Source organism: Pogoniulus pusillus, chromosome 2, assembly GCF_015220805.1.
Source record: "Pogoniulus pusillus isolate bPogPus1 chromosome 2, bPogPus1.pri, whole genome shotgun sequence".
NCBI lineage: Eukaryota > Metazoa > Chordata > Aves > Piciformes > Lybiidae > Pogoniulus > Pogoniulus pusillus.
Window position 1 is genome coordinate 34,762,879 of NC_087265.1, and position 24,939 is coordinate 34,787,817.

A 24,939-nucleotide genomic window follows, 5' to 3' on the forward strand; every position below is an offset into this window, starting at 1 on the left:
ATCTTGGAAGTTTACTTTAGCTTATACTTGGCCCTGGATGTGGGTGCTCAAGGTATTCAGTAAAGTTTACCTCTTTGCTAGTTCCCAACTAAATGCTTATATTCTTTTACAGAAATTCTTCTTGCTTCATTCTTTGACAGGAGAGTAACCCTCTCCAATCCATAAGATCTGTATCCCTGTAGTTTCTAATTCTACAAAGTCTGGTTCATAGGAATAGTGTTGTAATAGAGATAGTTTCTTGTACTGAAACAGAAAACAGAGTTGGTGCCAGATCTTAGGCTTCTGCAAGGTGAACTTACACAGTTTCAAGTTCTGTATTCAGTACCTCTTCCAGAAGTTCTGGGAGAGTGACTGAAATTTTCCAAATGGCAGCACGCTTTGTCTCAAGCCTTTGGATATCATGGATGTTGCTATTTCCACTGTCCGTGTCTCGGCAAACATTTGCCCAAGTTCTGGTAGTTACCATGATGCATCTACACTGCAGAGCAATCTGGTTCCATTATCTCATTGCCCTGTTTATGAGAGGAGTTGTTATAGAAGAACCTTATGAAGATTTCAGTCTTTTACCTTAGGCCATCAATGTGATATAGCAGTACGTTGCCACTTGGTCCTTAGAAGTCATTGTGACAGTCTGCTCTGTGTGTTCCACCTGGCTTCAGTCTGTTGCACGATGGCACAACAGCCTGCCACTGCAGAGAACAGCTCTTGGAGATCTGTAGCAAAGTGTATGCTTTTGATGGTACAGTTTCTTGCAATTTAAATGTCAGGTTCAGCTGCTTATGTGAGCATCTCTAGAGTTTAGATTCTTGTTCATCATCTAGGACATTGGCTTGCTTTATGCCTATTGCCATTCCCGGAAGAGCAGGAAAAGATTCAGGTCCTTGCACTGGATGTCCCCAAAGATGAGGCTTCTCTAGAAACTCTGTAAATGCCTTCCACAGTGGTGGTAGAGGCATTTTGTCCTCACATTTTAGTATTTCTCCTAAGGCTTCATGCTTCTAGGTCTGTGGCATTCTTCTTGAATTCATGTTGTGCTTGTCTTGAAACATGCAAAGCTGAATTCAGTCTTTGGTAGGGCATTACTGCAGTCATTTGTTTGCACAAATTCTCATCCTCTGCCAGAAATGTCATGGCAGGGCTAACTGCTGAGAGGCACCATCTATAAGAATGTACATGTGGACTCATTTGAAGAAAGCAAGCTTTCTCACCAGTAATCTGTAGTCTTCATAGTGTTTAGTCCACATGTACATTTCCATCCCATCTGCTTTTCCCTTCTCTCTAATTCTTTTTCAGATGCAATGCTGTTGAGACTGAAATGGTGGTAGATGCACTTTCTTGTATGTCACACATGAAGCAGGAAAAGAAGGAGAAGCCAAAGTACAGGCTCTACAGATACTGCAAAAGGAAAATCTTGCAGTATCACATGGCAGGGCAGAACTATGTCTGCTGTTAGAATGTACGTGTAGCCTACCTGTATCAGACATGGGTTACTGGTAAGTGGGTTTTTTCACTTGGTCAGGGCGATACTATTGTTCTTGGCCTTCATGGATGGAGAGTTGTTTTGGGCACTGTAGGCTAATCTGTTGGGTTTTGCGTGTTTGTGAATGAGTCAGGCTCTAACATTTGTGTGTGCCTACAAACTTGTGCTTTCTCCAGTTAGTATCACTTCTCTTGGCATTGAACCTTAAGCATTACGTACAGAGTTCTGAGATTAAGTCCAGTTATTTCCTGTGGTAATACCCTGTTTCAGCTTGCTATTCAGTTTTAAATGGCCTTTTTATCCACTATCTTCTAGAATACAAAATGTGGGGTTTGTACTACTGGCTGGTAATTCACACTGTATAATTCCGTTCCAGACTTCTAGTTCATAGTTACAGTTTTCAGCAACTGAAACTGTTCTACTTTAGACTTAGACCTTTAGCAGATTTTGAGTAGCATCACCTTACTTGGTCACCAAAAGTTATCATTGCATGGTCCCAGCTATTAGTTGTTCAGGTGCTTTTTATGGAACCAAGATATATAGAGGTTGCTCTGTTGGCAGGGTGAATTATTGTCTCTGTTGTTCAGATCTAAGTTGCTGAACTGAGGAATTCTCTGAAATTTGAAAACATACCTATATTAACATTTTTTACCAACAGAGTTCTTGGTGCATGCCTGCCACAGAGCTGGTTTTAACATGTTTTAATAATAAAGGAAATGTGTCACTATCAATTTCTGGTTTCTTTTCATGCTAGTTGAGCAGTGGTAAAAGAAAGTGCTATCTCTGTATCACTTAAGATTTACTAAACTGGGAAACAGGATTACAGTTCCTTTTAATGGTGATTGTAAGCCTTATCCGGGTTTCCAATATGATATATGTTCCATGGGCAAAATGTCCCAAGGATCCTCATAGAAATAAGTGATCCAAATACATTTCTGATACTTACGGAGTCTCATCATTGTTTTCTTAGTATAGTATGCATGACCACAGAGTACTCTTAATAATCTGAGGTGGAAGCAGACACAATGGCAAAGGGCCGAATGAGGGTAGAGAGGCTCTTCAAAAGGACTTGGATAGGGTAGATCAATGGGCCAGCATTAATGGGATGAGTTTCAACAAAGCCAAATACCAGATCCTGCACTTGGGTCACAAAAATCACAAGCAATGCTACAGGTTTGGGGCAGTGTGTCTGGAGTGCTGCCTGGCAGAAAGGGATCTGGAGGTTGTAATAGACAGCTGAATATGAGCCAACAGTGTGCCCAGGCAGCCAAGAAGGCCAATGGCATCCTGGCTTGTATTAAAAATGCTGTGGCCAACAGGAGTAGGGAGATGATTTTCTCCTTGTGCTTGGTTTTGGTGAGGCCATACCTCCTCACTTGCCAAAGTAAAATACAACCCATAACCAGAGCTAAGCTCAGTTGTAATATTTGATTTACAAGTGTGTATATTCTCAATTAAAAAATAGAAAATTTAAGTATAGGACTTCTGATATTTCAGAAGAAGATTGGTAAGGATAATAGTGGTAAGACCTTTATGGAATACAGACCTTTTAACAAGATAGGAAAGAGATATTACATAGTCACAGGAATATATTCCATAAGGCATAGCTCTGAGATGAGTTGTATGTGGTCTCTAAGAGTTGGCAGACTGGCCTGCTTTGAAAGATGGGACACAATCCAGAAAAATCATTGCCCTATCAGTGAAGGAATAAAGTAACCCGGTTTTCTCTCAATTTGTGATGTGTTTCTCACATAACTTGAGATGATACTATGAATATCACAGTGTGCGATAAATAGATAGTATGTCTGTAATTGATAGCTTCTTATTTGTGATCTTTCTCTCAAATATGCTTGTACTTGATCAAGCCATCTGCCTCCATGCTGAAAAGCAATTGCTGTGGTTTCGGGTTCAGTTGCAGCTGCTGTATAGGCTGTAAAGCACTGTAAGGAAAAAAAAGTTGCATTTGTGTATCTTGAACTTTAGGAAACCCATTACACAGGCTGTCAAAAAGAGCTCTCTCACATGCTATGTGTTTGCTGTAGCTGGTAGGTAATTAGATAAAATAAATAAATTTTTAATAAATTAGTAATTAATAGGTTACAAATCTTCCTGTTAGTGGCAAAGCATCTTCTGTCAGTTGCTGAAACATATCAATGCTGTGATTCTGTGTTCTTCTCTCTTTAGCAAATGTGTGTGTTGTGAAGGTGGATGGGACTCCTTATCTGTGTAAAGCTGATGAAGTTGGAGAAATATGTGTGAATTCAGGTGCTACTGGGATGGCATATTTTGGTCTCCTTGGAATCACCAAGAATGTGTTTGAGGTTTGTATCTTTTTGTCATGTAAAGTTTCATTGCTACTTTTCTACTATTTCTTTTTACAGATAAGCTGCAGCAAACTTAAAGTTCTGATAGCATAGCAGTTGGAGTGATATGCCTGGGTACACTCACTGGGGATCACAGAATCACAGAAACATTCAGGTTGGAAAAGACCCTCAGGGTCACCAAGTCCCACCTATATCCCTACTCTACAAGGCTCACCCTAAACTGTATCTCCAAGCACCACATTCAAATGACTCTTAAACACATCCAGGATCGGTGACTCAGCCACCTCCCTGGGCAGTTCATTCCAATGGCTGACTGCACTTGCTGTGAAAATGTTAGCAGAATGATTTGCTGATAATTACTATGTGAGTGCATACTATGAAACTTGGTTTAAAAAGCAGTGCAAACTCGTGCTGCAAAGGCTGAGTAGCTGAGAAAAAGGCTACCACAGACTTAAGAACTGGAGTGTTCTTTGTTAAAAAAGCTGTTGTTCATACTTGATAGTAACAGTTGTCATCAGGTGATTTTTCCACTGAGCATAGAGCTGAAATGAAACAAGCAGAAAGCATTTTGACTTCACTACTCTTATCGGTACTGAATGTCTGAATACTTGTGTGTTTTTTCCAGGCCGTTCCAGTGACAGCAGCTGGTGTCCCTGTTTCAGACCAACCCTTTACAAGAACAGGATTACTTGGCTTTGTGGGTCCTGTAAGTGTCAGTGAGCCATCTGGGGCCCTGCTTTGTGCTGCCTCACAGCTCTTTAGCGATGCCCCTAAATTCAGCATAATTCTGTGCCAGAGCTGTAACCTTGTACAGATCTTGAGAATATTGTTTGCTTTAGTTAGGCATGTGTTGCTGGAGGTCTGCAGGTTTTTCACCTCTATTTCCAATCCTTTTTTCAGGACTATTTGGTGTTTGTGGTAGGAAAATTGGATGGCCTAATGACAGTCAGTGGTCGCAGGCACAACGCAGATGATGTGGTAGCCACTGCATTAGCAGTTGAACCCATGAAGTTTGTGTATCGGGGAAGGTGAGTATTTAAAGAACTTCATCACTGCTGATTGGACTTTGCTCCTTTTTAATCCAGTAAACAAATAGCATAGTGTGGACAGGAGGTCTGCATGTGAATTTTTATGTGTGTTCTCTAGGAAAGGTGGCAGTAGGTTGCAGTTTCCCAGATAAGAACTTGTCTGTCCCTACTAATTTGAAAGACAAATATTGACACCCTGCTTCATGCATAATAGATGCAGAATTACTTTCACATGGTATAAACATAGGTCTTTAAAGATCTACTTACAAATTTTTACAAAGCTTTGTTTAAGACAGGCAAATGAAGTTTGCGTGCCAAATGTAAAGCACAACTCGCGTCAGTCTGCCTGAGCCTTTCATGCAAACTGGTGTAGGGAAGAACTGTGCAGCATGTTCTAAAGAACAACCTAGGAGTGTTGAGGCTGCTGAAGGGCCTTCAAAGATGGCATGTATTCTGTCACCATCCTTATTGCTCTTGAGTGGTCAATGACTCAATATCTGGATGGAGATTAATGATGAATCATATAGCTCAGGGTTTCATTTATTCTGTTTAATATCTTCATCAATGGCATAGTGGGATCAGGTTCACACTCAGAAAATTAGCACATGACACCAAGCTCCTGGGTAGAGTTGATGCACCTGAGGAGTAGGATGCTATTCAGAGGGACATGGACAAGCTCAAGAAGTCGGTCTGTGTGAACCTCGGAAGTTTTAGTAAGGCTGAGAGCAAGGTCCTGTACATGAGGTAGGGAAAACTCAAGTGTAAGTCCAGGCTGAGGGATGAAGGGCTTGAGAGCAGCCTTCTAAAGAAGGACTTGAGGGTACTGGTAGGTAAAAAGCTGGACATGAGCTGTCAGTGTATGCACACAACCCAGGAGTCCAGCTGCCTCCTGGACTGTATCAAAAGCAGTGACCAGCAGGTTGAAAGAGCAGATTCTGCTCCTCTACTTCACTCTGGTGAGACCCCCATCTGTAGTGCCGTGTCCAGCTCTGGAGTCCTCAGCACAGGAAAGACAGGACCTCTTGGAGAGGGTCCTTGGAATGACCACAAAAATTATCAGAGTGCAGGAGCACTTCTACTGTGAGGACAGGCTGAGAAAGTTGGAGTAGTTCAGCTTGGAGAAGAGAAGACCTAAGGGAAACATTATTATGGCTTTTCAGTACCTGAAAGAGGCCTATAAGAAAGATGGGGAAAGTCTTTTTAGCAGAGTCTGTTGTGATAGGAAAAGAAGTAATAGCTTTAAACTAAAAGAGATGAGATACCATCTAAATGTAAAAAGAAGATGTTTTTTGCAGTGAGAGTGGTGGAACACTTTCACAGGTTGCCCAGAGAGGTGATAGATGTCTCATGCCTGGAAACAGACAGGGCTCTGAGCAACCTGATGTGGTTGAAGATGTCCCTGCTTACTGCTAGCGGATTGGACTAGATGACCTTTAAAGGTCACTTCAAACCCAAGCTATACTATGATTCTGTGAAAGTCAGTCTCTCCTCATTTTTACATCATTTGTGTAATTCACAGTTCATAATAATAATGGCACGTACCTGCTTTAGGCATTATTAATATTTCATCTTAGAAGATGCAAGCCTAGAACTAATTCAGTACACAAATAGGAGTAAGTATTTTTCAGTACAAATATTGATAGCCATGCTGATCAGTAATTTGGCATAGTTGTCTTTCAGAAGGGACATCTTATGCAAGTGCCACAAGTTTAGAATGCATGATAGAGTTGTATAAGCACAACCCCTGCACGTATGGAAGCTGTCTGTGTTAAACACATGCAACGTGGGTGACTGCAAATTCACTTGTCCCCCAACAAAAATAAATTACAATAACAGGCCCACATCTGTTTTAAATTTGTCTGTGATTTTGTGATGATCTGGCATGAAAAATGCTTGTGTATGTTGAAACAATACCATTAAAGATTGCAGTCATTTCCATGTTATAATAAACCATGCTATGTTTCATCATATGTTGCATCCTATCATTCTTCTGTCCTTTGTGTTTTAGGATAGCAGTGTTTTCTGTGACCGTTTTGCATGATGATCGAATAGTGCTTGTGGCAGAGCAGCGTCCTGATGCGTCAGAGGAGGATAGTTTTCAGTGGATGAGCAGGGTTCTACAGGTAGTCAGTCTGTCCTTTCTCTCTTTCCAGGTGAATAAGGCTGATATCTGAAATAAGACTCTGAGAGCATCTTCTTTTTTTTCCATAAGAAAAACCTATCAGTGTAACACCAGAGTTGTAATGCACTGACTTGGGGAATTATTTCAGGGTTGATAGTTAATAGAATTTTGTCAAAAGTAAGACTTTCTTTCACAATGTCTTTTAACTTCATGCTACTAAAAGAATTTTAAGTTCTAGGGATGATAGGTTTTGTTTATTCTAATTCTGTGTATCTACTCAGTTTTATACTGATTGGGAGAGTTAAGTCTGAAAATGTTTAAAGGGGTACTTAGTGCTGAGTATCAAAACACACTTTGAAACCTTTTTATGTCACTGACGTCCTTATTCTAGGTCTCCAACAGTAAGCATTAAAACTTCTTCCCTTGAGTCTTTTTTCCATGGGGAGCATGAAGGGAGGGAAATTCTGGTAGATTTGTACTTGAGGATTTTTTAATTAATCCGTTGTAAGGAAGTAAAAAGTGAGAGAGCAATTATGGCAGAATAGTGAACGGACAACTGAAGGGAAGGTTCCTCTGAAGAGTAAAGCAGTCATATAATAATGTTTTCTGTCTAATTTCAGTTTGGTAATCTTTTTGGAGGGACTATCTGATAATAGGAAGGAGTTTTTTCATGGCAAGAAAAATATTTTTCGTTCTGTCCTCAGAAGTGTCATGGCCAAAATGGACGTTTAAGTTTTAGGCCAGAAGATGTATCCCTCCCTACTTTTCTGATTTTATGTTCTACTGTGCTTTTGTGATTGTGCCATACAGGCCAAATTCAGTTTGGGTAATTCTTGGTTTTTCGAAACCTCTGTGCTTTTTGCCCACTTTTAAGAGACATCCCTGATGTGCAGGTGGCATCCCCTTGATACAATGCACAAGCATAGTCCTGGGTCTGCTCCTGCTCCCATTGAAGTCATGGCACAGCTTCTATGAGTTCAGTGAGTGCAGAATTGGACTCTTTATTTGCATATTGTGGTGCAAATAAAACTTTTAATGTTACTAAATGACATAAATTCTTGCCATAGCTACATCCCAGATGATAACATGGACTGTATTTTTCTTTTTCTTTCTATCAAGGCAATTGATAGCATTCACCAAGTTGGCGTCTACTGTCTTGCCTTGGTACCAGCCAACACTTTACCAAAGGCTCCACTTGGCGGAATTCATATTTCAGAAACCAAGCAGCGCTTTCTAGAGGGTACTCTGCACCCATGTAATGTCTTGATGTGCCCACATACTTGTGTTACTAACCTGCCTAAGCCTCGGCAGAAACAACCAGGTCAGTAATCCTTAGTTGTGTATTTCTCTCTCTGAGGGTGTGCATGGGATAGGACTCAGAGTTGACATGAGAGTTCAGGGCTGTGCATGTAGACTGCCTTTAAGCAGCCTAAATTGACAGTTAGTAATGGTGTTAGACCAGCCCAGAGCTCAGTTGAGGAAGTTAGGGTTTGCCTTTAGTCCCAGGTAAATGCAAGGACATAAAGCATGTACCTGTTTCATGCTTCTGTTAGTTCCATTATAAATTGGTTCTATACTGGTCATCTTGCAAAGGCTGATCCTTAGATGCACTGTAAATCCTGTAATAAAACTGAAATACAGACCTCAGTTTGCTGAATCAATAGAGTGTATTTTTTAATCTACCATACTGATAATGGGCTGATGTTCAGTGTACCATATACTGTCTTTCCTTTTTCCTATGCAATATGGCCCTTGGTCTTAGCTTTTCATCTTTTCAGATCGATGTCACATGTGACATTTATGGTAATTCACAGTCTGAGTTATAGATTATTACATGTTCCTTGCATTCTTTTCCTTATTTTCTACTGTTTTTTCAAAATGCAGAGGTTGGTCCTGCCTCAATGATAGTTGGAAACCTTGTTGCTGGAAAGAGGATTGCGCAAGCCTCAGGGAGAGATGTTACTCAGCTGGAGGATAACGATCAGGCAAGAAAGGTACCACTGATGTTCTAGTGTTATTAAATACTGGAGTAGCCTTATTCAAAACAAGAGAAGACCAGTTATGGTATTCTGAAACTAAGCATGGTACTGGTACATTTTGAGTGAACCTGAGTGTCTCTTTTTTTGTTGTTTTGTTTGTTTCAGTTCCTATATTTAGCAGACGTTCTTCAGTGGAGAGCTCAGACAACTCCAGATCATCCCCTTTTTCTTTTGTTGAATTCCAAGGTGAGTTGCACTTTAGGTCATGCTTGGAGATTGAGGTCTGTTAAACATTGTTTGTGTTCTAAGAAAATTATAGCTAGCAGTCTTTTCCAAAAATGCTATGGTGAAGCAGACATTTGGAAGCAGAATTTTGATGAAGCAGACAAAAACTGCTCGTTAGCAAAGCAGCACAGTTTTTCAACAGCTGCAATTGTATTCCACATCTTTTATTCCATATCTAAAATTTCAGTATGAATTCTACCTATCTTAAAACATTGTAGTAATTACATATCCTGTTGGAACACAACTTTTTGTCATATTAACGAAAGTCGTAATTCTGTCTTTGTCCCTGGACACAAGGATATGTGGAAGTCAGAGATGAAGGATTATTTTTTTTTAATTAGAAGATCTAGAGCCTAAGTAGAGAACCCTTGGAAGAGCTTTGGAGATGCATTTTTTAGGAACACTGCCAGGTGGGGGTTGGTCTCTTCTCCCAGACAACCAGCAACAGAACAAGGGGACACAGTCTTAAGTTGTGCTAGGGGGAGTATAGGCTGGATGTTAGGAGGAAGTTCTTCCCAGAGAGAGTGATTGGCATTGGAATGGGCTGCCCAGGGAGGTGGTGGAGTCTCCGTCCCTGGAGGTGTTCAAGAAAAGACTGGATGAGGCACTTAGTGCCATGGTCTGGTTGACTGGGTAGGGCTCGGTGATATGTTGGACTGGATGATCTTGGAGGTCTCTTCCAACCTGGTTGATTCTATGATTCTTTGGGAGCCATAGAAGCCTTGTCCTCAGACTCTGGCCTCCAAAAGGATTGAATTTAGAGTTGCTCAAGAATGAACAAGTAAATGCTTCACTTCTGAAGTGCAGGCTCTGTGTGATTACAGGCTCCATATACTTAGAGCTGTCTGAGCCCTTGTGACATATGACACAGCAGCAGTCATGTCTCTCGGTTTTGCTCATAGCTGCTCTGTAGATGTGGCTGTCAGTAGTTTTGGAGCATCTATTTCCCTGTGCATCCAGCACTTTGTAACAGGATATGTTATAAATAAGAACTTTTGGATGTTTCTCAGTATTTCAGCCTCTTGGGCTTGAGAAGCTCTACTGCTGTTCATGTATCAGAAAATTCACATCTTTTAGATCTTCTACTGCTGCTCTGGCACTTTTCTGTTCCCCTTCTTTCTTTACAGGAGGCAAAGCTGTTTGTTTTTTATTGATACCTATCTTCAGTAGCTACCATTTCCATGACAGAATAGTCCAGTGACAGATTTGGCTTATCTTGTGCTATACTCTACTGCTGCTGTGCAAGACAGGAAAAGTTACAGATTTGCCTTAGGGACTCTCATTCAGGCAGGTGAAATGGTTTGTGACATGGTCCAAAGTCCTAACTTTCTTTCTGAGACTCTGTTTTAGCAGAAGAAACTTCTTCAGTATAGTTACTATTGAAAGCCTCTGAATTGCTTTATTATTCTCACAGAATAAAGAGGCTTTTGAGGGAAGGTTTTTAGTATGAAGAAGCCCCTTTCTGGATCTCATGCCACCCAACTGGCAACCAAGCACTATACAGCCACTCACTCCTACCCCTCTGTGGGTGGATATAGAGGAGAAAGTATAACAGAAGGCTTTGAGGGTCAAGACAAAAAAACAGGGAAGGTTCACTCCCCAGTTATAATTGCAGGCAAAAGATAGACTCAGCTTCAGGAAACAAAATGAGGTTGATCTGAACAGCAAAACCACCACAAATGTAGCAGCCAAATCAGAGAAGGATAGTGAGCAATACAACCAGATCTTAAAAACATCTTCCCCTGACCCCACCCTTCTCAGGCTCAGCTACCTCTTCACCTTGCAGCAGCATAAGGATTTTCTTGAAGCTTCTTACAGGAGTTACATCAATAGGCCCCTCCTCTGCTACCAAAACCCTGCCAGACACAAACCAAACACACTGGATTATTTTGTTCCAGCAATCTTTATCCTTTACAAGGAGGTATTGTACAAAGAAAATGCAAAACTTAGACACGGTGAAATTATCTGTTGGTGAATACCTCTTAAATAGCTGGAACTATTAAGCTATGATGCTAAACATTCATTTGTTCTCAGCTTTCCTTGAGAAACCCTTTTGTTCTCCCCCTTTTTAGGTCAACATTTTTCTCCCGAGTCGAGCTGCTACTGTTCCCATATTATCAAGAATACACTGTATTTACTTTTCTAATTTTGCATGATGTTAGCTCACAGACGTTAGCAACAGATGGAGCAGAGCATCAGTGCATCCTGCATCAAACTAAGCCTTGAATCAGAGAGCTGTGTATTTGAGCTGAAGATTACATTTGGCAGCTCTCCATGACTTGAAATTGGTTACTTATGTGGCAGACATTTGCTGTGATAATCCTTTCTGTGTAGAAGTGGTCTTGATTCAGTCTCTGACTATTTCCCTCTAAGGTAGTTGTCCACTAGTTTTTCTTGAATCAGATTGAGTCTTGGGAAATCATACATCCTAATTTCACAGGCTAAGGCATTGATTCCTAGGTTGGATAGAAAAAGAATGTTTCTATCTTCACATAAGGAACTGGAGTTAGCTTTTTGCAGTCCCCATGACTTGGGAACTGCCTAAGCAATCCAGAGAAAGCACTGCTTCTAAGCAAAGACTTTGCAGATGCATAGTTGTGAAAAATACACTTTCAGTAGATGCACTAAAGCAGAAGTGACAGTGTACACCAGGCACAACTTACATTGCCTCTCTGACATGTCAAAAGAGTATACCAAAGACATCAGCAGAGTTCCCTTTGCACTTTTAATACTGCTGATTGCATCTTACACCATTATATGATGATTCTGTGAGCTACAGGTTGGGTTATGCATGGTAATGTAAAGCTGATGCAGTGCTTTTCTTGCTGCTAATACAATTGTGTTTTCTCCCTTGGACTGAAAAAAATGAAATATTTGTAACACAGTCCCTGTGTGGTACCAAATATATTTGGAAGCTGATGTTTTTTAGCATTCCAAAAGTTCATGGTACCAGTAGTATGGTTACTGAAACACCCAGAGTCTTTAAAAGCTTGCTGTGGTGTTAAAATAAGGACAATGAAGTGCTGCCTCTGCAGCATATACTTTGTGGAGAACAATTTGAAACTAAAAGTTTTGTGATGTTGCTTCTTTTGTGTGCAGGGCACTGTAGCTAGCACTGCGTCGTGCATACAGTTGCACAAGAGGGCAGAGAGAGTAGCAGTTGCACTGATGGAGAAAGGACGACTGAATATCGGTGACCATGTGGCCCTGGTTTATCCTCCAGGTAAGGCAGTACAGACAGCAAAACTCAAAGGCAGATACTGCAAGAAGCAACTCTTTCCAAGACAGAGTATTCAAGCATCCATTTGATATAGTAGTATATGGCAGTAACTTGATATTTCAAAGAGATGTATTTCTGTTGTTTTATTGTTCGTTCACTGTTCTTAAGTGGCAAACTACATTCTCTTAACATTTCATCAAAGTGTTGCAGATGTCTGGGCAGTAATGGAAGAATAGTTTGGTTCCTCCAGTGCTTTGATGATGACTTCTTAATGGAGATGGTGGAGGAGCCAACTAGGAGGGGAGCACTGCTGGATCTTATCCTCACCAACAAGGAGGGTCTGGTTGAAGCAGTGAAGGTTGAGGGCAGCCTTGGCTTTAATGGTGGAATTCAAGATCTTGTCTGGTAGGAACAGGATATCAAGCAGGATTACAACCCTGGATTTCAGAAGAGCCAACTTTGGCTTTTTCAAGCAATTTCTGGGTGAAATCTCACTGGACAGGGCAGTAGAAGGCATGATAGTTCGTTAACATTTAAGGACCTCTTCTTACAAGCTCAAGATTAGTGCATCCCAGCAAGTGGGAAACTGAGAAAGGGAGCCAGGAGACCTGCATGGTTAAGTATGGAACTGCTAAGTAAACTTAAGTGGAAGAAGAGAGTCTACAGATCAGGGAAGGAGGGACAGGCCACCTGGGAGGAGTATAGGACTGTTGTCAGAGGGTGTAGGGAAGCAACTAGGAAGGCTAAGGCCTCATTGGAACTCCACCTTGCAAAGAGTGGTCAAGAATAGCAAAAAGGGCTTCTTCAAATACATTGCAGGAAAAGCTAATGTTAGAGGCGATGTAGGCCCTCTGATGGATGAGGTGGGTGCCTTGGTGACAGAGGACACAAAGAAGGCAGAGTTACTAAATGCCTTTTTTGTCTCTGTACTGCTGGAAACTGTTCTCAGAAGCCTCTGACACCTGAGGCACCAGAGGAAAGCATGACAAAGGAGTCTTCTCTGGTTCATGAGGACTGGGTTAAGGAACAGTTGAGTAATCTGAATATCCTTAAGTCCATGGGTCCTGATGGCATGCACCCACGGGTGCTGAGGGAGCTGGCACAGGTCATTGCCATACCACTCTTGATCATCTTTAGTAAGTCATGGCAGAAGAAGTGGTACCTGGGGACTGGAGGAGGGCAAGCATCACTCCAATATTCAAAAAGGGTTAGAAGGAGGACCCAGGTAACTATAGACCTGTCAGCCTCACCTCCATCCTCAGAAAGGTAAGGGAGAAATTTATCCTCAATGCTGTCTTTAGGCATAGCAAGGACAGTGGAGTCATTGAGAGCACAACATGGTTTTACCAAGGGGAAATCATGTTTGACCAACCTGATAGCCTTTCATGAGGACATAACCAGGTGGAGGGATGATGATAGAGTAGTGGATGTGGTTTATCTTGATTTCAGTAAAGCATTTGACACTGTCTCCCACAGCATCCTTCTGGCTAAACTGAGGCAGCGTGATCTGAATGATCAGGTAGTGAGTGGGACTGGGAACTGGTTGAAGAGGAGAAGCCAGAGAATTGTGGTCAATGGGATGGAGTCTAGTTGGAGGCGTGTTACTAGTGGGGTCTCACAGGGGTCAGTACTGGGACCAGTTCTGTTCAATATGTTCATCAATGACCTGGATGCAGGCACAGAGTGCACTGTCAGCAAGTTTGCTGATGACACCAAACTGAGTGGAGTGGCTGCCACACCAGAAGGCTGTGCTGACCTTCATTGAGACTTGGGACAGGCTGGAGGGTTCGGCAGGAAGAAATTCAACAAAATTCAACAAGGGCAAGTGTAGAGTCTTGCACCCAGGAAAGAATAAGCCTAGGCATCAGTATAGGCTGGGGACTGACCTGTTGGAAGGCAGTGAAAGGGAAAAGAATCTGGGAGCCCTATTGGATAGGAGGTTGACCATGAGACAGCAATGTGCTTTTGTGGCCAGGATGACCAATGCCATTCTGGGGTGTATTAGAAGGGCTGTGTTTAGTAGGCTAAGTGCCATTCTGGGCCTCCCAGTTCAAGAGGGACATTGAACTGCTGGAGAGAGTCCAGCACAGACTCAAAAAGATGATTAAGGGAATGGACCATCTCTCTTACAGTGAGAGACTGATAAAGCTGGGGCCCTTTAGCTTGGAGGAGACTTCATCAATGTTTATAAGTAGGTAAAGGGTGAATGCCAGGAGGATGGAGCCAGGCTCTGCTTGGTAATGCCCGATGACAGGACAAGGGGCAACAGGTGGAAGCTGAGGCAAAGGAATTTTCATTTAAACGTGAAGAGGAATTTTTTCACTGTGAGGGTGACAGAACACTGAAACAGGCTGCCCAGGGTAGTTGTGGAAGCTCCCTCTCTGAAGATATTCCAAACCCACCTGGATGCATTCTTGTGTGATCTGATATAGGCAATCCTGCTCTGGCAGGGGGGTTGGACTGGATGATCTTTTGAGGTCCAGCCCCTGACATTCTGTGATTAAACCACACAAGTTTCTCAGTTTTTAACCTCAGAGAATGGAATGAAACTGTATAAGTATCCATTGAAAACTAGATTTAGATTAGTGATGTCAGTACATGAACACCCTTTCTTTCCTGAATGACTGTCTCTAAAGGAGATATCTGGACTCCAAGCTTCCATTGCTACAGTGTGTATAGAAGTGTACCTCAGGAAACAAGTATTACCTTGCAAATGCAGGATGACTGCGTAATTCAGAGTGATAATTATGAAGATGAAAAGTATGCTTTCTAAAAGAATATGAGTTGTCATCTTCATAATTTACAATACTCTATTGTTTTTGTTATTTTATACTTCCTGTCCATGAAAATATATCCTTATAAATCTAAAGTTTGTAGGGATTGAACACTTTTTGCTAACTCTCAAATGCAAAATATGCTAACCTTTTAGAACTGGGCATGACCAATTCTAAAGAGACCCTGTGACAAACTTTTACATCTTAATAAAATAAATCTGTGCCTATTTTGATTTTGGTGAAAGAATTTGGCTTTTTGTTCTGATTTATTTTTTTTTCAAATACCCTTTACAGGAGTAGACTTGATAGCAACGTTTTATGGCTGCTTATATGCTGGTTGTGTACCTATCACCGTTCGCCCCCCTCATCCTCAGAATCTTGCTACCACTCTGCCCACTGTCAAAATGATTGTGGAGGTATGTATGATATTCTTTTCCGAATGCTTCTGGTGGGTCTAGGTTGGCTGATGCAGCCTGATAAATTACTTTCCACAGTCAGTGTAAAATAAGATAAGAAAAAAAAGTCTCTGTGGCTGAGTCAGTAAACACATTGTAGCCAGGTGGGGGGTGGCCTCTTCTCCCAGGCAACCAGCGATAGAACAAGGGGACACAGTCTCAAGTTGTGCCGGGGTAGGTGTAAGCTGAAAGTTAGGAGGAAGTTCTTCACAGAGAGAGTGATTTCCCATTGGAATGGGCTGCCCGGGGAGGTGGTGGAGGCACCGTCCCTGGAGGTGTTCAAGAGGAGACTGGATGAGGCACTCAATGCCATGGTCTAGTTGACTGGCTAGGGCTGGGTGCTAGGTTGGACTGGATGATCTTGGAGGTCTCTTTCAGTCTGGTTGATTCTATTCTGTTTATGATATTCTTTCTATTGTTGTGATTTATTTTGCTTGAAATTTATTAATCTAGTCAGCTTACTGGTTCTGTCATCAGGATGGATGTGAAATCACTTGAGCACTCGTTAACTAGTTCTATAAATGGTTTTAATTGTGTATTTACAGGTCAGTAAGTCTGCATGTATACTGACCACACAAGTGATAATGAAGCTGCTGAAGTCCAAGGAAGCTGCAGCAGCTGTAGATATTAAAACTTGGCCCACTATTTTGGATACAGGTATAGAATGTTTGCCCTCTAGCCAAAATGTAAATGGTTTGAAGACTTACTTATTTTATTATACCATAGCTGCCTCATTGAAAGGACGTATTTTATATTGCATTGACATAGCTGTCTAGAAACTATAGAATGCATCTGGAGAAAGTATCTGCTGTAGAGATACTTTTTTTTTTTTGTCCTGTGATCCTTTTCCAAAATAATAATGTGGTACTCTTCTCTTTGTCTGTATTTTACATAGATGATATGCCTAAAAAGAAGCTGGCTAGTATTTTCAGACCGACATCTCCAGATATGTTAGCATACTTGGACTTCAGCGTGTCTACCACTGGTATATTAGCAGGAGTAAAGGTAATGAGATTGTTATATTTTGTTTGCTTAAATATATTTTTTGCACTTCTTCTCTGGCAGGAGGAATGAATGTGGAAGATATCTATATTAGTGGGCCATCTCAGCATTCAGAAAACTATTAATAAAGTCTGTATGACATCAGAATTTCTCCATGCACTTGTTGAAAGCATTCAGTCCTGCTGCCTCTGTTTGGGGAATTTTTGAGGGGGCTAAAAGAAGCAGGTTTCTCATAATGAATTCTTCGGTTCACTAAGTTTTATTTTGCAGTTTATTCGAGAGAGATCAGATGTCATTTGGCATCATTCAGTGTCATAGTATGTCATTTGCTACTATCTTGAAAAGTACCTATGAAATCATGGGCTCAGATCTCTTTTCTCTTTGATAGGTGCTTAAAAGAACCTCACACCACTACATGTCTTCCACAATAGACACTTCTGTCAATTTTCACATGTGATATGCTGTTTTTTTTACAAAGTCCCTGAGAGTGCCTGCTTTCCTCTTGCAGATGTCACATGCAGCTACAAGTGCCTTATGTCGCTCTATAAAGCTACAGTGCGAGCTGTACCCTTCACGTCAGATTGCCATCTGCCTTGACCCTTATTGTGGCTTGGGGTTTGCACTGTGGTGCTTGTGCAGGTATGTTGTTTCAGTCTTAGGCTTTCTGATATGTTCCCAGCCCTCTCTAGAATCCAAAGGAACAGTCATGCATGAAACTGTCAGAGAAATGCAAATTAACCTTTGTGTAGGTATTTCATAAAATACATTTGTGGTAACAAAATTCATTTCAGTTACTTCAGTAACTTGAGTTTTGCAAGTGGAATTATTTAGATACTTAATCCAAGAAAAGAAGGACTTGACTGTCTATTTCACATTGATACATAAGTTCTTTTAAAGTGTTGAGATTAAACCATTTCTTGTTACCAGACTCTTAAGGTGTTGACTGCAAGGTTGGTGTGCGCTAAGAATAATGCTAGAGGAAGCCATTAAATGTACCTGATTTGATACAATTAGGTAACAACTATAATGCATCATGTCTTGCAAAGGTGCAAATCTTTCCTCTTTTATGCCTTTTAAAACATTCTGCATTTTAAACCATGCTTTAATCCAAACATTTAATAGTGGTTTAGATATTATTTTGCAAATTTACTGTAGTTAACCCATTCATTCCCTCTTCTTATTTCCTCAACTGGGAAGGAAGCTTAACTTTGGTAACATCTGATGTATTATCATCATCAGTAAAGTGAAGCAGAATGGAGGGAGAAGAAACTTGAGTTATGGGAGATTTAAAATGTGAATTGATTTAAACAAACATTTCTAGGGAAGGGAACAACACGTGTAATGCTGTCTGTGGAAGAGGTCTGCTGTGTTCCAGATGAGCTTTTAGTGTGAAAGACTGTTTTATTACACCATTATTTTTTTTTCTGTTTTAGAATATTTGAAAATAAAACAATAATACCCACTATAAAAACACATCAGATGTAGTCAGGAGAAATGGGAAGTGTGTTAGGCTCCCTGTTGAAAGCAGTTAGAGATGCTCTTCTTTTTTTCAAGATGCATTGAGTTACCTAAGCTTTATGGGTGGAGGGCATGAGGGGAGTGGTGTCACTGATTTATGGATAGTAACTGATCTGAAAAACATTTGGTAATTTTAAGACTATGTGGTTGTGTTATTTATTATCTTGAGGTGAGTGTATAATGTTTTAAATAAAAGGTGGTCTGATTCTGAATTTGGGTTTCTGTCCACTCATGCTAGCCAGTATCTAGGTTAAATATTTCACTAAATGTGGTTTAAAAGCTAAGACACCTATGGCAAAGGCTAGACAATTACACTATAAACTTGAATCGTGCAATATAGGTGTTAAAGACTCATTTCCTTCAAAGCAAAAGGTGCATTTTCCTTACAATGCCTCACAAAAATAAGCTTTGTTACAAATTGTGATCTCTAACTGGATTAGTATCTCAAACGTTAACATTTTATGTCAGAAGTTCTGTCTATTCAAGGCACTGAGTATTTGCTGATAGTTTAACACAATTTACTGGAGGACAAATACACTCCCTTTAAAGTTTGTGACATAGCTAAGAACTGTGTGTTTGAGGTAACTGAGGGATACTTGCTCTCTTTGGAGGAGATAAACGGAAGTTCCAATAGATACCAAGCCCTCTGTTTTCCTTTTCACTTCAGGTTGATGTTATGTAATGTTTGGGGGTTTTATGCCAGCTTGAAGTTTTCAGGTTTCTTTTCTCTTTCTTTTCCTAGTGTATATTCAGGTCATCAGTCTATTCTAGTCCCTCCTCTGGAACTGGAGAGCAATGTGTCTCTGTGGTTGTCTGCTGTAAGTCAGTATAAAGTACGTGTCACGTTCTGCTCTTACTCTGTGATGGAGATGTGCACCAAAGGGCTTGGAACACAGACTGATATACTCCGTGTGAGTGGACTTAATTTTTCAAGATACTGACATAAATATACAGATATTTCTCTTGCAGAAGATGGGTCCATAAGTATCACACAGTATCACAGTATCATTAGGGTTGGAAGAGACCTCACAGATCATCAAGTCCAACCCTTTACCACAGAGCTCAAGGCTAGACCATGGCACCAAGTGCCACGTCCAATCTTGCCTTGAACAGCCCCAGGGATGGCGACTCCACCACCTCCTTGGGCAACCCATTCCAGTGTCCAATGACTCTCTCAGTAAAGAACTTTCTCCTCACCTCAAGCCTAAATCTCCCCTGGCGCAGCCTGAGGCTGTGTCCTCTTGTTCTGGCGCTGGCCACCTGAGAGAAGAGAGCAACCTCCTCCTGGCCACAACCACCCCTCAGGTAGTTGTAGACAGCAATAAGGTCACCCCTGAGCCTCCTCTTCTCCAGGCTAAACAACCCCAGCTCCCTCAGCCTCTCCTCGTAGGGCTGTGCTCAAGGCCTCTCACCAGCCTCGTTGCCCTTCTCTGGACACGCTCAAGCATCTCAGCGTCCCTTTTAAACTGGGGAGCCCAGAACTGAACACAATACTCAAGGTGTGGTCTAACCAGTGCAGAGTACAGGGGCAGTGTTTCTCTGAAAGCCTGTAACTGGCCTTTTGGCAAAAGCTGAGATTGCTGGAGGCTTCAGCCTTTATGTTTTTTTGTGGAGGGAAAAAAAAAGATGTCTTATGTTTTCAACTTAACTTATTTGTGGCACATCTGTGCTTCTGGGTATTTCTGAGACTTGGGGCAAAATATGTAGCAAGCCTATCAACTTTCACTTCTCTGGGAAAAAAACAAACAAACAAAAAACAACAAAAACAAAACCCATATAAACAGACAAAACCCACACCCAAAAGAAGGAAAAAAAAAAACCAAAAGCCTTACTAACCCCCAAACCCAAAAGACCTAACCCTTTAAAAAATCAAGGAAAAAAAGCCCAAAGAAACAAACAAACAAGAAAAAAAAAGCCCCCAGAGCCTGGCAAGTCTTACTTGCTTTCAGATCACTTGACAATAAATTTATTGAGCTCTAGAATGGATGTAATTTTCCTAACAGCAGCAATTACATAGTCATTTATTTTTGAGGAAAATCTCTTAACTGAAACTTAATTTCCTTGAAGAGATGCCTCCGTCTCAAAGGCAGGAGAGTTCCCACGCTATAGTAACTAAGCTGTTCAGGACTTCCACTGTGGGAATATCTGGCAGCTTGTTGTGTACAAGAAAGCAGTACATTGTACTTATTCTCAGTAGAGACAGAAAATGCTGCCCTTCTGTTTTCCTGAAGGGAGAGCCTCACTGAAGTGTATCCTGACCCACAGCCTGCAGTTGCTATAGGTTCACATTCATGCAGATGACAGCTAATACATCTTGAACGCTCTGCTTGCATCTGAATTGTGTAGCACTGGGAGTGAGCAGGTCTCTTCTGAGCCTAGCCCTGTGACACGGTGACAACTTTGTAGGTTTTTTCAGCTCAAAATAAGTGGCCATGTGTTGCAGCTATATGATGTGAGTAATTTGCATCTTGTGCATCAAACCCTGACACAAAACTTCTTGGCACAGTTTTTGAGGGTTGTCCTGAGTGGATGGAGCCAAGCTGAGTTCACGTCAGTTGTTCCACTGCTCTACAAATCTGTTCCACAGATTAAAATGGCTTATTGCTAGAATTGTAGACTTCAAACTTAAAATGTTATTTTCTTCCCACAACCTCTTAGATGAAAGGAGTTAACCTGTCCTGTGTACGAACATGCATGGTGGTTGCAGAGGAGAGACCAAGGATTACGTTGACACAGTCTTTCTCTAAGCTATTCAAAGACCTGGGCCTCTCTGCTCGTGCAGTGAGCACTACATTCGGATGCAGGGTCAACGTAGCAATTTGCTTACAGGTAAGATTAAACTGCTTATTCCTTATACGAAATCATAGTCAGTTGTAAGTAATGTTTCTCCTAATGAATCATAGAAGGATTTTGGGTTGGAAGGGACCTTAAAGATTATCTAGCTTCAATCTCCCTTCCATGGGCAGGGATATCTACTAAGCAAGGTTGTTCATTTAAACTTTAAATGAGGCATATGAGCTGGTGCAATGGGACAAATATTTTGGAACCAGAACTCCATTGCTTGTTTGCTTCATCACCGAGTTAAATAAGCCTTGAATATGTGGATACAGACAATTTCACTTTTCTGTGCTAATTGACCAGTGGATTTGCCTTTCCAGTACAGAGCAGGTCAGTATTAAGAAACTTCTTTCCTTCCTACTATTCAGGACCAGTATTAAATGCACAGCTTCCTGTCTATAAATGTACTTAGTATTTCAAGCAGTGTTGTTTCAGCTTTCATGTGATTCAGATTTTGTCTGTTTGAAGAGTAGCTTATGTATGTGGGGAATTAAATGCAAGACAGAGTTCCTCAAGTAATAGCAAGGAAAATTGACCAGGTTGGCAGGTTTTTTTTTACTTTTGAAGATCTCAACTGAATATTATCAACATGCAAACGTATTTGTCTCACATCATGGGAAAGGTGAACTTCTTTTCAATTAAAGGTATAAAATTTAAAGCTTTTGAGGGGGAGGCTTTGCCCATGAAGTACATAGTCCTGTTTCACACACTCTGGATAATGGCATGCTGTGGTCTAGATCCAACTTTGACAGTGTACTGTTCATTTGACAATAATACTGTATGTGTAGTTTAAACAGATTAAATCTAACTTGTCTTTGTGGGGTGCTAATTGACAGCCAGCTGAACATGAGCCAGCAGTATGCCTGAATGGGCACTAAAGCCAGTGGCATCCTGGCTCATATCAGAAATAGTGTGGCGTGCAGGATCAGGGAAGTGATTGTCCCCATGTACTGTACACTGGTGATACTGCCCCTCACACACTGTGTTCAGTTTTGGGCCCTCACTATGAGAATGACATTTGAATTGCTGGAGGATATAGATGAAAGGAAGATAACTGTAAATGAATATTCTAAATTCATTGAATAAAGCATTTCAGGTGACAGGTGTGAAAGTACAGCTTTCTGAGTTGGCTTGTCTAAACAAGAGTTTTAAAAACCTGTTTGGGATATTTTCTGTTCAGACTGCACAAAGCAGGGAAGTAAACTTTTCTGCAGAGTATTACATGACAATGTGAAAAGTACTCCAAGAAAACTGAAGGTGTAGGGCTGCTGGACAGTTAAGCTTCCCCTTCATTTTGTACCTTTTTCATCTCTGTTCTCCATTCTTGAACCCTTCTGTTGTGGGCTGTAAGTTTTTTTTAAAAACACCTTTTCTCCATTCTTCCAAAATAATACCTGTATTTGACTTTAAATACATTTAATTTAGGTTCATATAGATCAATAGCCAGACTGAATGGGTATTTGATGCAAATTAGCATGCAAAGAAACACATGTTCTCTTCCAGCCTTACTGGGATGGTTTAGTGAGAAAGTATTTCTGAAGCTGCAAGCATCCTTTAGGTACTTATTGGTGGAAGAGGGATTTATAAGACAGCAGGCATTATGTATGATCTACCTTAATCCTCTTTGTGTTTATTAACTGGAACTTGCATATTTCCCAGTGAAGCATTTAGAAGTACCAAGCTCTTAAGTAATCTGAAATAGAAAATTTCTTTTCACTCTAAAACAGTATGAGGTTTGTTTTCTGTCTTACTGTGTGTATCCTATGTTTCCAGTGCCTCTTTGTTTGTATTTTCTTTTTTTTTCACTTTCTCTCTGTTTCACACACTTTGATGGCCTCTGTTACTTCTGTTTGTGGTCCCACTGTCAGCCAAACAGGCTGGGCAAGCTGGCTGAACAGGTATAGTGATGCATGTGTGCTTGTAACGACCTGAAGTCAATCTGGCTCAGTAGTTATTACTCTGTAACGAATGTATGCCACTTAAGAGAATTTTCATTTGAAGTGGATCAAGCAAGACTTGTTCTAAAGGAATTAAATTCCACTCAACTAAGAACAGTTGCAGATGAAGTATAAAACCTCTTTCTCAAACAGGGCAGAAAGATGATTAGAGCAATGATTAAAATTGCTGAGTAGTATATTCCTAAAGATACAAATCATACATACCATTAATCTGGTGCGGAGCTTGCTGTCACTGTGCCTCAGCAGTGCTACAAAAGTACAAGGGAATGTTATTATAAAGAAATTATTATTGTTCTCCAGCACTGCAATCTTGGGCCTCATTTTTAAGTATTTCTGAAATAAGAAACTGCTGTTGGGGAAGTTAGTCACCAGAACTTTGACTAATTTTTTTTAGCTTGACTATGCTTTGCACAGTGTTTTCTAATTGTCTTGAGATTAAATTCTGATGGGGAAAGGAAAAAGGGGAAAAAAAAGTCAGTCCCCTGTTCTCATGTTGGGAAATGGAAAAACCTCTCACCAGAGTTGGTAAGAAGGTTTACCCCCTGACTGCAGTAGAGCTTTACCTCTGCCTAGGCTGTTACTGGCAGGAGCCTTGAAAAGGTATGGATTGTGAGAGTTACAGTTCAATAAAATTTTGTTGGGTTGTTTTTTTCTTCAAAGTTGACAGAACTGTTAAAAAGTGGAACAGTTGGGCTTTGGGAAAGGGATTAGGCCCACAAAGGTTTATGCTTTAAGTACTTTGTACTTCCTGTGTAGTTTTTAGGGAAGTGCTAATCAAAATTAAAAATTTAAAACTTAAGTTTTCAATTTACAAATGAAAGAAACTTAGACTTACCTGTATAAATACATAATTCATTACTGACTCTATAAAGCATCAAAGCATGATGGCAGTCACTGTAGAAAGGGGGTCAGTTTTCCTATATTTCTGGTAGATTAGGGCATACTTTGAATGTCAGTGAAAAAGGGAATTTGTGAGTGTATGTGGCTCTGAGAAGAAAATCAGGATTTTCTGCCTTCTTTTGAATTTGTTTCCTCCTTCTTAGGGAACAGCAGGACCAGATCCGACAACAGTCTATGTAGATATGAGAGCACTTCGACATGACAGGTACCAGTTATGATAAAGCATTAACTCTTTCATGACTGTAGAGGAAAAAGTTCAGCCTCACTGCATTGCATTAGTCTGTTACAATGCTCCTGGCAGCTGCTAATCCCTTATCACCATATGAGGAACCTCACTGCAGAGAATGATATGTGCTGGAAGTGGTCCAGCATCTCCTGCTCCATCATTTGTTCTGCTGTTCACATCTAGATCTTCACCTTAACTTGTTGTCTATTCATCAGTCCTGTATAATCTTGACTCATTAGCTGTTTTTAACCTAACCATATTGTTAGGAAAAGGTGGGTTTGCCAACTGGCTGGTTAGTCACAGAATCACAGAAACAGTTAGGATGTCCCTCATGCAACCTCTGCTCAAAGCAGGACTGGCTTCAGTGCTCTTCAACTGGCTCTGTCTTCTCTGTAATAATAATCCTTTAGGTAGTGGGAAAAGTGCAGTTAGAATTCCCTTTTTTTAATCCTTCAGACCAAACCACCTCAATTCCCTCAACCTCCCCAGATCCAATAAACTGATTCAAGGCCTATACTACAGCATATCAAGACACACAACACATGCCTGCACATTTGGAAAGTTGCCAAATATATATATATATATATAAGAGCAAACAATTCTGTTACTCATAATTTTCATGTTAACTTGTTTCACAGTTAACTTAGTTACAAGTGCTGGCAGCACCAAGTTCAGATAACTTTAGTAGGGTATGTGGAGTGCATGCATGTCTTTGTTTCTGTACTTTAAGAAATACAGTGTCAAGATTTGGCACATTTGCCTTTTTTTTATGGACAATGTTAAGCTAGGATCTTATGTTAACTTTCAGTCTTTGTAACTACTTGTCTCTG

At 40.7% G+C, this 24,939-nt stretch overlaps 1 protein-coding gene across 7 annotated transcripts in view; it reads left to right on the forward strand.

The window, feature by feature from the left end:
• Window positions 1-24,939, forward strand: part of DIP2A (disco interacting protein 2 homolog A) — a 106,419-nt gene that overhangs the window by 75,653 nt on the left and 5,827 nt on the right. For 3 of the 7 annotated variants that reach the window (XR_010306090.1, XM_064160425.1, XM_064160466.1), the window contains 16 exons: window positions 3,665-3,801; window positions 4,430-4,510; window positions 4,705-4,832; window positions 6,841-6,985; window positions 8,074-8,275; window positions 8,839-8,948; window positions 9,099-9,179; window positions 12,318-12,441; window positions 15,507-15,628; window positions 16,213-16,324; window positions 16,563-16,672; window positions 17,178-17,308; window positions 18,930-19,098; window positions 20,846-21,016; window positions 22,894-22,923; window positions 24,027-24,088. Coding sequence is in view for 6 of the 7 variants with exons in the window: in XM_064160425.1 (XP_064016495.1) it covers window positions 3,665-3,801; window positions 4,430-4,510; window positions 4,705-4,832; window positions 6,841-6,985; window positions 8,074-8,275; window positions 8,839-8,948; window positions 9,099-9,179; window positions 12,318-12,441; window positions 15,507-15,628; window positions 16,213-16,324; window positions 16,563-16,672; window positions 17,178-17,308; window positions 18,930-19,098; window positions 20,846-21,016; window positions 22,894-22,923; window positions 24,027-24,088 (1,915 nt within the window). In the remaining variant the exon portion in view is untranslated. Of the gene's footprint in view, window positions 1-3,664; window positions 3,802-4,429; window positions 4,511-4,704; window positions 4,833-6,840; window positions 6,986-8,073; window positions 8,276-8,838; window positions 8,949-9,098; window positions 9,180-12,317; window positions 12,442-15,506; window positions 15,629-16,212; window positions 16,325-16,562; window positions 16,673-17,177; window positions 17,309-18,929; window positions 19,099-20,845; window positions 21,017-22,893; window positions 22,924-24,026; window positions 24,089-24,939 lie in introns of those variants that run through there. The other 4 variants (XM_064160439.1, XM_064160446.1, XM_064160456.1 and 1 more) reach the window with 4 other exon arrangements.